Source organism: Rana temporaria, chromosome 2 (genome assembly GCF_905171775.1).
Source record: "Rana temporaria chromosome 2, aRanTem1.1, whole genome shotgun sequence".
Taxonomy (NCBI): domain Eukaryota; kingdom Metazoa; phylum Chordata; class Amphibia; order Anura; family Ranidae; genus Rana; species Rana temporaria.
In genome coordinates, this window is record NC_053490.1 from 501,138,159 (window position 1) to 501,152,167 (window position 14,009).

Below are 14,009 nucleotides of genomic sequence, written 5' to 3' on the forward strand. Positions count from 1 at the left end.
GGACCCTTACTTTTTAATATCTTTATAAATGAATTTGGGGGCGGGATCAAAAGTAAAATTTCTGTCTTTGCAAATGACACCAAGCTATGCAGTGGAAGAACGTCCTTACAGGATGTCTCCAATTTACAAGTCAAGTTCAATGTATTGTTTCATTGGGCAACTAGATGGAAAATTAGGTTTAAAAGGGTTGTAAAGGTTTTTTATTTTCTAAATGGGTTCCTTTAGGCTAGTGCATTGTTGGTTCACTTACCTTTTCCTTCGATTTCCCTTCTAAAAATTTTTTTTCTTTGTCTGAATTTCTCACTTCCTGTTCCGCCTCAGTAAGCCGTTCTTGCTGACAAACCCCCAGCCAGAACATGGGGGCAAGCTTACTGGGGAGAAACAGGAAGTGTGAAAAAAAACATTTAGCAGGGAAATCGAAGTAAGTGAACCAACAATGTACTAGCTTAAAAGGAACCTCTTTAGAAGATAAAAAAACAAACCTTTAACCACTTCAATATCGGACACTTTCCCCCTTCTTGCCCAAGCCAATTTTCAGGGCTGTCACTTTTTAAATGACAATTACGCGGTCATGCTACACTGTATCCAAACAAAATTTTATCATCATTTTGTTCCCACAAATAGAGCTTTCTTTTGGTGGTATTTGATCACCTCTGCATCATGACAGGCACTAATAAGGTGGCACTGGTTGGGGGAAGTGGGTTGAGAAGTGTCCAATTACTGATTAGATGTTCTACCGCTGGGGCTACTGAATCCAATGTTGTGAACTGCTCTGTTTGTAGGGTAAGGCTGCATTCACACCTAAGCGACAGCCGCGTACGCGTGTAGCGGCAGATTTGCCGCGATTACAAATGTATCTTTTTTTTTTTTTTTTTTCTAAAGTATTCCCATTGCTGTCTATGGGAAAACGCGCCTGTCGCGTGAAAAAAAGGGTCCGGGACTTTTTTTCAGGCGACAGGCGTTGCGCGTCTATGAGATGTGAACCATCTCCATAGACGGCAATGGGAATTCTCCCCTCAAGCGACAGAAGCGTCCCGCGTCGGGCGTTTTGTCGCTTAGGTGTGAATGGGGCCTAAAATGAATTCTTGAATTCTAACCCTCCAGCTCCTGGCCCTTGGGGTGTCTATGCCTCTCCTCGCCCCCACCCTGGGGCCCTCCCCGTGCCTCTTACCCTGTGGTTTCCCTTCTCCGTCTGGAGGGCTCCCCCCCCCCCTCCCCCTGCTGAATACCTGATTTTGATGTGCTGGAGTACTCATACTGTAATTACTTAGAGTGATGTTCCCTGGACTAGCAACCTCAACGCTTTATGTATGAATCAATTGCCTGTTTGTATGACTACACCTGTGTGTTCTGAGTTATGTACCATGGTATAATGTACTGTGTTCTTATTGTTGTGCATTTTGATAAAAAAAAACGTACCTGTTAAATAAGGTGGCACTGGTGGGAATCTATATGCGACATTGGTGGGCAGTGAAAGGCTGCACTGATGGGTATTTATGGGTGGCACCGATAGGTGACACTGCTGGGCACCGATAGGCATCACTGATGGAACTGGCAGGCATTGCTGATGGGCATCAATTGGCATCTGCCTGTGCACTTATTGGCATATCCCTGGTGGTCCAGGGTGGCATTACCTGGTGGGCGTCCTTTATGGGCATCCCTGGTGGGCCTGGACGGGCATCCGCAGAAGTGCTGCACTGATAAACAATCAGCACAGACCCCCGTCAGGAGAGCCGCCGATCGGCTCTCCTCTTCGTGCGTCTGTCAGACACAAGTGAACGGCAAAGCAAAGGTTAGAGGATCAAATGCTATAGAGAGAGTTGCCACTGACAATAGGATAGCCCATGGAAATGACAGGGGGCCAACAAGCTATCTACTAACAATAACAAGTTGCATGATGTAAAGCTTCTGTGCCAAGGTTACCATAGTGTACCATAGATTATAGAAAGTACAGAAATGGACACAAGGAAACATTTGGGGTCTATCATACTTTACCTGCCCTATAAATAGAAGATTTAAAGGGGTTGTAAAGGTAAAAAAAAAAATCCCTAAATAGCTTCCTTTACCTTAGTGCAGTCCTCCTTCACTTGCCTCATCCTTCCGTTTTGCTTTTAAATGTCCTTATTTCTTCTGAGAAATCCTCACTTCCTGTTCTTCTGTCTGTAACTCCACACAGTAATGCAAGGCTTTCTCCCTCTTGAGGGGGCGAGCAGGAGTGTCAGGACGCTCACTAACACACAGCTCCTTTCTCTATCTACAAAGTAAAGAGTGTCCTGACACTCCTGCTCGCCCCCTCAAGAGGCTTTCTCCACACCAGGGAGAAGGCCTCCCATTACTGTGTGGAGTTACAGACAGAAAAACAAGTGAGGATTTCTCAGAAGAAATAAGGACATTTTAAAGCAAAATGGAAGAATGATGTAAGTGAAGGAGGACTGCACTGAGGTAAAGGAAGCTATTTAGGGGGGGGGGGGGATGACCTTTACAACCCATTTAATTAAATTAAAAAGTTAAATCAGCATAACAACCTAGGTGGCAGAGTGAATAATAATGTTACTAAAATCTCCATAGAACTTACCATAGTTTTGTGACGAGTCAGTCTTCTCCAGCTGAATATATCGGATTACTTTGGGGCAGATCGAGATTTCCTTGTAGAGCTGGAAAAGAGAACACGATGATGGTATTTAATTTTGGCATGACACATTTCAGTCCTGAAACTAAAACAAGGCTGTGCCATTGGCCATGGTTGTTTCCTCAAAGATGGTTCAAAACCGGAACGTGAACAGTAAGGCTAAAAAGTCAACTAAAACACCAAGCAGCATGTAAAAGGATGCATAGGTAGGATAAATGCTTCTGTATTACAGGAAACAGAGTTAGCCATATAAAAATGCTGTCTGCCCTTGGCTTTAATTCTAACCTGGAACAAGTGTTCAGATGCAGACTCTACCGTTGTAAATAAAAATGCCGATTCCAGGTCAAGGAGTCAAAGTACTAAAGCCAGAGTGACCGCATAGACCAGTGATGGTGAACGTTGGCACCCCAGAGGTTTTGGAACTACATTTCCCATGATGCTCAACTACACTGCAGAGTGCAGGAGCATCATAGGAAAGGTAGATCCAAAACATCTGGGGTGCCAAGGTTTGCCATCACTGGCATAGGCAGTCAACTTGCATTTCCAGATGAGTCTAAGCAAATGGCAGACCTCTCATTTAGCAGCTGTATGGACCCTTTAGATGTCAAGGGCCAAATTGACGGATTCTCAACCAAGATACCCAGTATTGTGCAAAAGACATCTTTGAGATCTTGCCCATCAGGCACGCTGCGCGCCTGCTAGATAGTCTTAAAAGGAGTGACTTATACCTACGCCGATTTGCGCAGCCATGTCAATCTGTCACAGTATAACTGCGACGGCTGGTCGGCTAGCGGTTAAAGTGGAACTTCACCCAAAAAGGAGACTTCCACTTTTCGTCTTCTCTCCCCCACCACCACTTTTGTGAACATGGTCTCTTCTTTTTTTGGGGAGGGGGGCAGGTACATGCTTTAGACAGGTACCGCCTTTTCCCCTAGCCTTCTGCATTACACCCCAGAAGACTGCCGAACCATTTACAAAGCACAGTGTGCCTTGTGCATGCGTAGCGGAAAGCCAGATATGAAGCCACAAGGTGTCACAGTCAGCTTCCCACACTAAACATGCCAGCGCTGGGGACCTGAAGACCAGTGAAGAACTGCCCCAGGGTGAGGAACAGCGCTGGATCTCTGGACAGGTAATCGGCAGCTTTGGATTTGCAGCTGCTGACTTCATTTTTCTTTGGGAAGGGGGAGCATCACACTGAAGATCCTCTTTAATAAAGGAAACTGTAAACCTAAATTCACTTTTTTTCCCCCGTGTGACTTTTTACCTGGCAAGTGTCATTTGTGGAGAGTAAAAAAGAGAGGTGAAAAAAAAAATGACCACTTGGATCACACAAAGAAAGAAGATGTTGGGCAATAAAGGATAGCAGAAATCAGACGATGCAAAAGTAAAAAAGAGCAAAAGGAAAAGGAGTGACCAGTTAATCCGCCAGTGTTCCAGGGCCACGCGCCCCCAACAGTGAAATTAAATTCTAAAAGAATTTAAATCAGCAGCTCCTTATACTCCTCAGAGTAAACACATTTGTGCCAGTAGAGACAATTTTTAAAGGAATTTCTCCCAGAGGCCTTTCTCCGTTGCCACCAAGTCTACCATCTCATTAATTTCAGCTACCTACTTCACCCGAATAGCAACAGACGTGGCTGTGTCGGTTTTCAAAAAGCGGGATACAGCTCTTGGGTGCTGTAAGCAGGAGCAGGGATGAACTGGCCATTGGGACTACAGGGAGTTTCCCGGTGGGCCGATGGCTCAGTGGGCCGGCTTCAGTGACAGCGGACCGCCGACCCCCCTCCGCTCCTCTGTCTCTCCCTTCCCGCAGCGCTCACCTCATCTCCCTGCCCATAGCGCTCAACTGGGGGGGAACAAAGAAGCAGGGGGAGGACCAGAGGAGCAGGGGGGACGACAGAGGAGCATGGGGGAGGGGACAGACAGCTGACTCAACAGCTATGGCCTGGGAGTTTCTCACTTCTGACTAATCTTGTCCCATAAGGGGGGGCACCAAACTGATTCTTTGCCCCGGGTGAAATAATGTCTAGCTTCCCCACTGGTACTGCCTATAAGAGTACCAGCCGTTTTACTCTAATGAAGTAAAATGGCTAGTGAAGGGGGAGAGAAGGGTTGGATGGCCAGGGGGGGGGGGGTGCGGGAGTTGTCCGGCCGTTGTGGGAGAGACCTGTCAAAGTGGGCCAGTCTGGATGAAGTCCAGGGCCAAATTTTTGTCCCAGTCCAGCCCTGAGCAGGAGAGGTAGCATAGATCGCCTGTAGACCTTATTCGAAAACCGGTGGTGGTGCAGAAGGAAAAAGTCAGGGTCTTTCGGTAACTCGTGATCAGTGAACTTTTAGGTTATACGGTGAACCTCTCTCTGCCCAGTACGATTGCAGAAGACGGCAGGACCAGAAAATGTGGAGGAGGGAGCCAGATTTCCCTCCACACCCCCAACAAAAGGTCCGAGCACTGGGGCAACAACCTATGGCTCTTTACCGGTGTATGGTACCACTGGGTCAACATTTTAAACCTGGCAAAAAATAAAAAATGCAAGGAGGTGATCAAATACCACCAAAAAGAAAGCTCTATTTGTGGGGGGGAAAAAATTACATCAATTTTGTTTGAGTAGAGCATTGTATGACTGCGCAATTGTCAGTAATGCAGTGCCTTGTCGCAAAAAAATGGCCTGGTCATCAACCGCTTGCCGACCGCGCCATGTACATTTACGTCGGCAGAATGGAACGGCTGTGCAATGCAACGTATAGATACTGTACAGGACGCCAGGGTTGGGTCCTGGATGGACGCTATGTTGCGCCAATTTTTGGAGTGTGGTCCCTTTAAGGGAGTGGTGTAGGGTTCAGGAGGTCACCCAGAGGGGGTGAGAAATTCTGTAAAATTACAAGTTGATCCAGAGAGGATGGGCTTACAGTCCTCTCTGTCCTTCTTAATGTCATTTGGGGCCCGGAATTTCGGAGGCTCTAAAGCAGGGGTCTCAAACTCAAATTACCTGAGGGCCACAAGACAAGTTTTCATATGCCATGGGGGGCCGCATGCAAACTTTCAAACTTCAAAAACAACAGTACTGGTGTCAGCGAACACATTATTAACCCCCAGCACTGGTGTCAGCGAGCGCATTATTACCACCAGCACTGGTGTAAGGCAGGGTTTGACAAATTTGCTTGGAATCTAGGAGCCAGCAAAAAAAGTTAGGAGCCAGAAAACGCACCCCGTCCCGACGAGCTTGCGCGCAGAAGCGAACACATACGTGAGCAGCGCCCGCATATGTAAACGGTGTTCAAACCACACATGTGAGGTATCGCCGCGATTGGTAGAGTGAGAGAAATAATTCTAGCTCCTCTGTAACTTAAAACATGCAACCTGTAGATTTTTTTAAACGTCGCCTATGAAGATTTTAAAGGGTAAAAAAGTTTGTCGGCATTCCACAAGCGGACACAATTTTGAAGCGTGACATGTTGGGTATGAATTTACTCGGCGCAACATTATCTTTCATAATATTAAAAAAAATGGGGATAACTTTACTGTTGTCTTATTTTTTTAAATTAAAAAAAGTGTAATTTTTTCCCAAAAAAGTGCGCTTGTAAGACCGCTGCGCAAATACGGCGTAACAGAAAGTATTGCAACGATCGCTATTTTATTCTCTAGGGTGTTAGGATAAAAAAAAATATATATATATATATATATATATATATATATATATATATATATATATATATATATATATATATATATATATATATATAATGTTTGGGGGTTCTAATTAGAGGGAAGAATATGGCAGTGAAAATAGTGTAAAATGACATTAGAATTGCTGTTTAACTTGTAATGCTTAACTTGTAATACCAACGGCCACCACCAGATGGCGCCAGCTCACATCTGGTGGTAATAACTTGTAATACCAACGGCTCACCACCAGATGGCGCCAGCTCGCAAAAAAAAACTTTTTTTTTTTTTTTTTTGCTCCCCCCACTTCCACCCTGCCTGCGGGCCATTTAGAACTGGTCCGCGGGCCGCAAATGGCCCGCGGGCCGGTACTTTGAGACCACTGCTCTAAAGTGACGTTCTGGAGGGAAAGAGGAGCCTCCTCTTCTGACCCCTGGCTTTCAAGCAGGCAGGGGGTTTAGAACTTCCAGGAAATCAGCTTAAAGGACAGGAAGTGCTGATAGAGGGTGTGGAGGAGTATGGGAGTGGACCTGTCTGCAGAAGCTGTGCACTGCTGAGAAAGACTGGAAGTTCTGCCTAAACCGTATGTGCCTTTGTTTTATCTGCTGTGCTGAAGGAAAACAGACTTTTTCATTTATGCTGAGACAAGCAGGAATCTTTCCTTGATGCTTTTCCCTGTGTGCTGAAGAAAGCGTTGTGTTTTTCGTTTGGTCACAAATAAAAACCCTTTTTGTTCACTGTTACAGTTTACGCACTTAATCTCGCAGAGCTAAAGAACCCCCAAAGTTCACGATACGTTACTTTAAATTTTGCACCGTGGGGGTGCGTGCGTGTACCCCTGCCGCAAGCTCTGTAACCGCGGGACCTGCGGACTTGATGTCTACCGGTGTCCCGTGATCGGCACACGGATTGTCTGCTCCCTCTCATCGGGAGCAGTGTCACTTGTAGCCCAGTCCCCTCGTAGTTAGAATCACTCCCTAAGACACACTTAACCCCTTTCTAGCCCCCTAGTGGCTAACCCCTTCCCTACCAGTCACATTTATACAGTAATCAGTGCATTTTTATAGCACTGATCGCTGTATGGTCCCAAAATGGTGTAAAAAAAGTGTCCGATGTGTCCGCCATAATGTCGCAGTCACTATAAAAATCGCTGATCGCCAATACTAGTAAAAAAAATGTTTTTATAAAAATGGCATTAAACAATCCTTTATTTTGTAGACGCTTTAACTTTTGTGCAAACCAATCAGTAAACGCTTATTGTGATTTTTTTTTTACCAAAAATATGTAGAAGAATACGTATCGGCCTAAACTGAGGAAAAATTTACTTAAAAAATTAATAAAAAATTGTGGATATTTATTAAAGAAAAAAAAAAGTACAAAATATTGCTTTTTTTAAAAATTTGATTTTTTTGATTATAGAGCAAGAAATAAAAACCGCAGAGGTGATCAAATACCACCAAAAGAAAGCTCTATTTGTGGGGAAACCACGTTGCACGACCGCGCAATTGTCAGTTAAATCGGCGCGGTGCCGAATCGCCAAAACTGGCCCGGTCATTTGCCAGCCAAATCCTCTGGGGCTGAAGTGGTTAAGGGGGTAAATGCTTCCAGGGCTGAAGTAGTTAAAGTTCATGTGCGTGTAAAGGCATGGTGTCCCAAAGATTTTGCAAATAGTGGCCCAGATTCTCAAAGGGGCTTACGACGGCGCAACGCCATGTACGCCGTCGTAAGTCCTAATCTGGGCCGTCGTATCTATGCGACCGATTCTTAGAATCAGTTACGCATAGATATCCATTAGATCCGACAGGCGTAAGGCTCTTACGCCGTCGGATCTTAAATGCAATTTTTTTTTTGTCCACTAGGTGTCGCCTCCGTCGTTTTCCCCATCGAGTATGCAAATTAGCTAGATACGCGAATTCCTGAAAGTACGCGTGGCCGACGCAGTAAAGTTACGCTGTTTACGTTAGGCTTTTCCCGACGTAAAGTTGCCCCTGGGTATATGAGGCGCAACCAATGTTAAGTATGGCCGTCGTTCCCGCGTCGAAATTTATAAATTTACGTTGTTTGCGTAAGTCGTCCCGTGAATGGGGCTGGACGCCATTTACGTTCACGTCGAAACCAATGACGTCCTTGCAACATCATTTGGAGCATTTTACGGACGGCGCATGCGCAGTATGTTCGGCGCGGGAACGCGCTTGATTTAAAAATGCTACACGCCCCCTACCCGCCTAATTTGAATTAGGCGGGCTTGCGCCAGGTGATTTACGCTACGCCGCCGCAACTTTACAGGCAAGTTCTTTGTGAATAAAGCACTTGCCTGAAAAACTTGCGGCGGCGTAACGTAAATGAGATACGTTTCGCCCGCCCTAAGTTACGCCATTCTACGAGAATCTGCCCCACAGTGTCTTGCTGGAACGAAATGCAAGCCTTTTGAATCTAGTTCATTAAAAAATATGCCAATAGGAATATCTTCAAATGTTACAACTGTAATATTGGTCAATACATAGGCCATAGGGGTTACTACTATAGGACTGACTTAACAGGGTGGTGTAAAGTTCATTGAAGACCTGCAAAAACATTGTTTGGCTGTAGAGTTATTCTTTAAAAGCTGTAAAATACACAATTCCTTATCTTAACAGGTAACTATGAAAGCTCAAAAACTTGTGCAGCTCTTCCACTAGGAACGTAGATAAGGTTGATCAACATTTGATTGTTCTATGGCCACATATGGCTCACCTGCAATCTGGCCTGCACAAGTACACCTGGCGTAGGAGCAGGTGAGCAAACAAAGCATCGCTTGGCTCCTTACAGCCGATACAATCCCAGATCTGCAAGTTTTCCCTTTATAGTGGGCTGGGATATCTGGCCAGTTAAGCGCGGTTTACAACACCCTAAAACAGATAACCTTATTGCTGTAATAAAATGTCAGTGGTGGAACAAATAGGTGTAGCAGCCTGGAAGTGTAAAGTACTGAAATTGCGCACCTCAGTGTGAAAAAAAAAAAACTGTCATCATAGCGGTGCAGCAGGTGTTGTAGTAGGGGCTTAACCACTTCAGCCCCAGAAGGATTTACCCCCTTCCTAACCAGAGCCCTTTTTGCGATTCGGCACTGCGTCGCTTTAACTGACAATTGTGCGGCCGTGCAACGTGGCACCCAAACAAAATTGACGTTTTGTTTTTACCACAAATAGAGCTCTCTTTTGGTGGTATTTGATCACCTCTGCAGTTTTTATTTTTTGCGCTATAAACAAAAAAGAGTGACAATTTTGAAAAAAAAAAACAATATTTTATATATATATATATATATATATTATAGAATATATATATATATATATAGAATATATATATATATATATAGAATATATATATATATATATAGAATATATATATATATAGAATATATATATATATATATAGAATATATATATATATAGAATATATATATATATAGATATATAGAATATATATATATATATAGAATATATATATATATAGAATATATATATATATATATATAGAATATATATATATATATATAGAATATATATATATATATATATAGAATATATATATATATATATATATATATATATATATATATATATAGAATATATATATATATATATATAGAATATATATATATATATATATATATATATATATATATATATATATATAGAATATATATATATATATAGAATATATATATATATATATATATATATATATATAGAATATATAGAATATATATATATATATATATATATATATATATAGAATATATATATATATATATATATATATATAGAATATATATATATATATATATATATAATATATATAGAATATATATATATATATATATATATATATAGAATATATATATATATATATATATATAATATATATATATATATATATATATATATATATAGAATATATATATATATATATATATATATATATATATATATATATATATATATATAGAATATATATATATATATATATATATATATATATATATATATATATATATATATATATATATAGAATATATATATATATATATATATATATATATATATATATATATATAATATATATATATATATATATATATATATATATATATATATATATATATATATATATATATATATATATATATATATATATATATATATATATATATATATATATATATATATATATATATATATAATATAGATAGATAGATATATTCTATATCTATCTATCTATTTATTCTATATCTATCTATCTAATTTCCTCAGTTTAGGCCAATATGTATTCTACAAAATAAGTTATAGCGTCTACAAAATAGGGGATAGTTATATGGCTTTTTTTTTATTTTTATTAGTAATGGCAGCAATCTGCGATTTTATCATGGCTGCGACATTATGGCGGACACATCAGACACTTGACGCCATTTTGGGAGCATAGTCATTTATACAGCGATCAGTGCTATAAAAATGCACTGGTTACTGTGTAAATTACACTGCCAGGGAAGGGGTTAACCACTAGGGGGTGAGGAAGGGGTTAAGTGTCCCCTAGGGAGCGATTCTAACTGTGGGGGGGCTGGGCTACATGTGACACAACATTGATCACTGCTCCCGATTACAGGGAGCAATAGATCTCCGTCCTGTCACAAGGCAGAGCAGGATAATGCCTTGTGTACATGGGCATCTCCCTGTTCTGCAGCTCCGTGACACGATCGAGGGCACCCGGCGGACATCGAGTCCGCAGGATCTGTGGTCACACTCATGGAGCCTCGCGGCGCGCGCGCTATGCCGCGATTTAAAGAGGATGTAAAGGTACATCCAATATGTGCAGCCGTGCCATTCTGCCGACGTAAATAGTCGTGCATCGATCGGCAAGCGGTTAAGGAGCCCGAGAGGCATGGCTCATTCTAGAAAATTCAGAAAGATCCTGAACTGGGGCTCATAAAAAACCTCTGACCACACAGGAAGGCAAGACACAGCCACTAAATGTGCTCTTCAGTGGTCCCAAGGCCTCCCCCATACTAGACATGGGTGCCGTCAAATTTGTTTAGTTTCGTTCCGTATTAGCCGCTAACTTGTATTTCGCAATTCGCGTCTGAAATTCTATTTGGATTTGTACAAAATACGAAGATTCGTAAGATTTTCGTAAAATTATGAACATTCATTATAAAGAATTTAAAAAACAAACGCAGGAAGTCAGCAGTGCTGCCGACTTCCTGGGTCTGCTTTTTAAATTCATCATAACGAATGTTCATAATTGTTACGAAAAGTTAATGAACCCAACGAAAATTCATATTCAATCCAAATTGAATTTCGGACACGAATTACGAACCAACGGGCTACAAACCAACCCGGAAGGCACTCAGCACAGAACAGGGATGGTGGGAGCCCCTCATAATGAGCACAGCAGGGGTACAGCCCCAGGAGGAAGTCAGCACAGCACAGGGAGCCCCTCATAATGAGTCGAGGACTGCCATTGGATTGAATACGAATTTTCGTTGAATGTTCGTTAACTTTATTATGAGGGGCTCCTACCATCCCTGTGCTGTGCCGACTTCCTGGGTTTGCTTATTCATCATGAACATTCGTTATGATGAATAAGCAAACCCAGGAAGTCGGGACAGTACAGGGATGGTGGGAGCCCCTCATAATAAAGTTAACGAACATTCAACGAAAATTCGTATACAATCCAATGGCAGTTGACGACTCATTATGAGGGGCTCTCACCACACACCTAACGAAAATTCAAATTCAATCCAAATTGAATTTCGGACACAAATTACGAACTAACGAGCTAAAAAACAAACATACACATTTTTTTTTACCTGCAATAAAAATAGCATTTATCATTTTTTTTAAGAAGGGTGATCATTTAAGGTTGCTTGCTTTCAGCCAAAAAAGTACCCTGACAGGTACCCGTTAAACCTTAAAGTGGATGTGATGTCGTAATGTAGAGAATAAGATTTCCTATCATCTGTGCCCAGTCTTGCCACACAGAGTTAATCCAGCTCTGAGCAATCCTCTTTTAATTGTTCAAGGAAATGAAACAGACTTCCAGATAAAAAGTCCTTGCTTGAGTGACAGCTTATTTACATATCTCTTGCACTGCTTGCAGACATACACAGCTTCTGTAAAAAGTGCTCAATTCACATCCCCCTCCCCTCCAGCTCTATGTATATTCTGAAGGCTGTTGCATTTTCTCATGGCACGGAACTGTGACTCACCCCATATTTTGAAAACATTTAATCAAAACACAGGGGAGGGCATGTGAATTGTGCACTTTTTATCAGAAGCAAGGACTTTGGTTTTTATCTGGAAGTCTGTTGTATTTCACTGAACAATAAAAGAGGATTGCTCAGAGCTGGATTAACTCTGTGTGGCAAGACTAGGCATAGATGATAGGAAATCTTATACTCTACATTGTGACATCAAAAAAATGTTTTGGATTTACATCCACTTTAAATGAAGAATCACAAAAAGGTACCTGGAACAGACAATACTTAAGTAGGCTTACAAACACAATGGCACCTATATAGCTGCTTTGTGGAAAGATTACCGACCTCCACAAGCTGCACAGTGAGAAGGTAAACGGAGGAGAAGTGGTACCTACCAGATCATAGATCTCTTCCTCGGGTCTTGGTATATACTGCTGCTGTTGGTTGTTACAGAGGAATTTCAGGCAGAGATAATGGGCATTGTAATCCAACTGGTGAGTCTACAACAAAAATAAAAAAAACGCATCAGACGGTATTTATAGTGAGCTGTGCATTGTACATTACTGCACAGTAATCACATCTCTGTACATTATATACCTTAACAACTCACTGAACCAGAACGTAAAAAAAAAAAAAAAAAACACAACAATATTTGAATAGTAAATACTAATCTTTGATCCAATGTTCCAATAGGGATGATGCCACTCTACTTTTTACCAGGATCCTGGAAATACCAAGGCACTATGAAAGAGCACCTGCTTGTAAGATTTGGGATCCAAGCTTTCCCGATCTACTCTGCAAACAATGAACCCAGAAGTGCTCAGCTCTGAGCATTTTCTTGTTGACTGCTGTAAAAATCCCACGTAAACAGTAGATTTTTCTGCTTAATCGGCTTGAGTGGAAAGCAGGGGAGACAATGAGGGTTCAATAGAACCTTGATGTGTCCATAAAGAGAACCCGTCACCTGTCAATGCCATCACATAGCAGACTTGTTAGCACCTTTTGCTAGCAATAAAGTTAAAGGAGTTGTAAAAGTTAGTTTTTTATTTTCGAAATAGGTTCCTTTAAGCTTGTGCATTGTTGGTTCACTTACCTTTTAATTTGATTTCCCTTTAAATGTTTTTTTTTCTTTGTCTGAATTTCTCACTTCCTGCTCCTCCTCAGTAAGCTTGCCCCCATCATCCGAGCCATTCTGGCTTGGGGTTAGTCAGCGTGCTTGCCCCCCTCCCTTGCTTTGAGCGTCTCCTCGCAGGGATGTAGTCCCAAGGGAGGGGGCGAGCACGCTGACTAACCCCCAGCCAGAACGGCTCGGATGATGGGGGAAAGCTTACTGAGGAAGAACAGGAAGTGAAAAATTCAGACAAAGGAAAAAAAAAACATTTAGACGTGGAATAGAAGGAAAAGGTAAGTGAACCAACAATGCACTAGCTTGAAGGAACCCATTTAGAAAATAAAAAACAAACCTTTAGAACCCCTTTAAA

General features: G+C 41.5%; 1 protein-coding gene across 5 annotated transcripts in view; it reads right to left on the bottom strand.

Moving 5' to 3' along the window:
• The window catches only part of TIAM1 (TIAM Rac1 associated GEF 1), a 569,717-nt gene that overhangs the window by 118,770 nt on the left and 436,938 nt on the right, over positions 1-14,009 (bottom strand). For all 5 annotated transcript variants that reach the window (XM_040338862.1, XM_040338863.1, XM_040338861.1 and 2 more), the window contains 2 exons: positions 12,924-13,028; positions 2,576-2,654 (listed from right to left, as the gene is read on the bottom strand). In XM_040338862.1, coding sequence (XP_040194796.1) covers positions 2,576-2,654; positions 12,924-13,028 — 184 coding nt within the window. The remainder of the gene's footprint in view (positions 1-2,575; positions 2,655-12,923; positions 13,029-14,009) is intronic.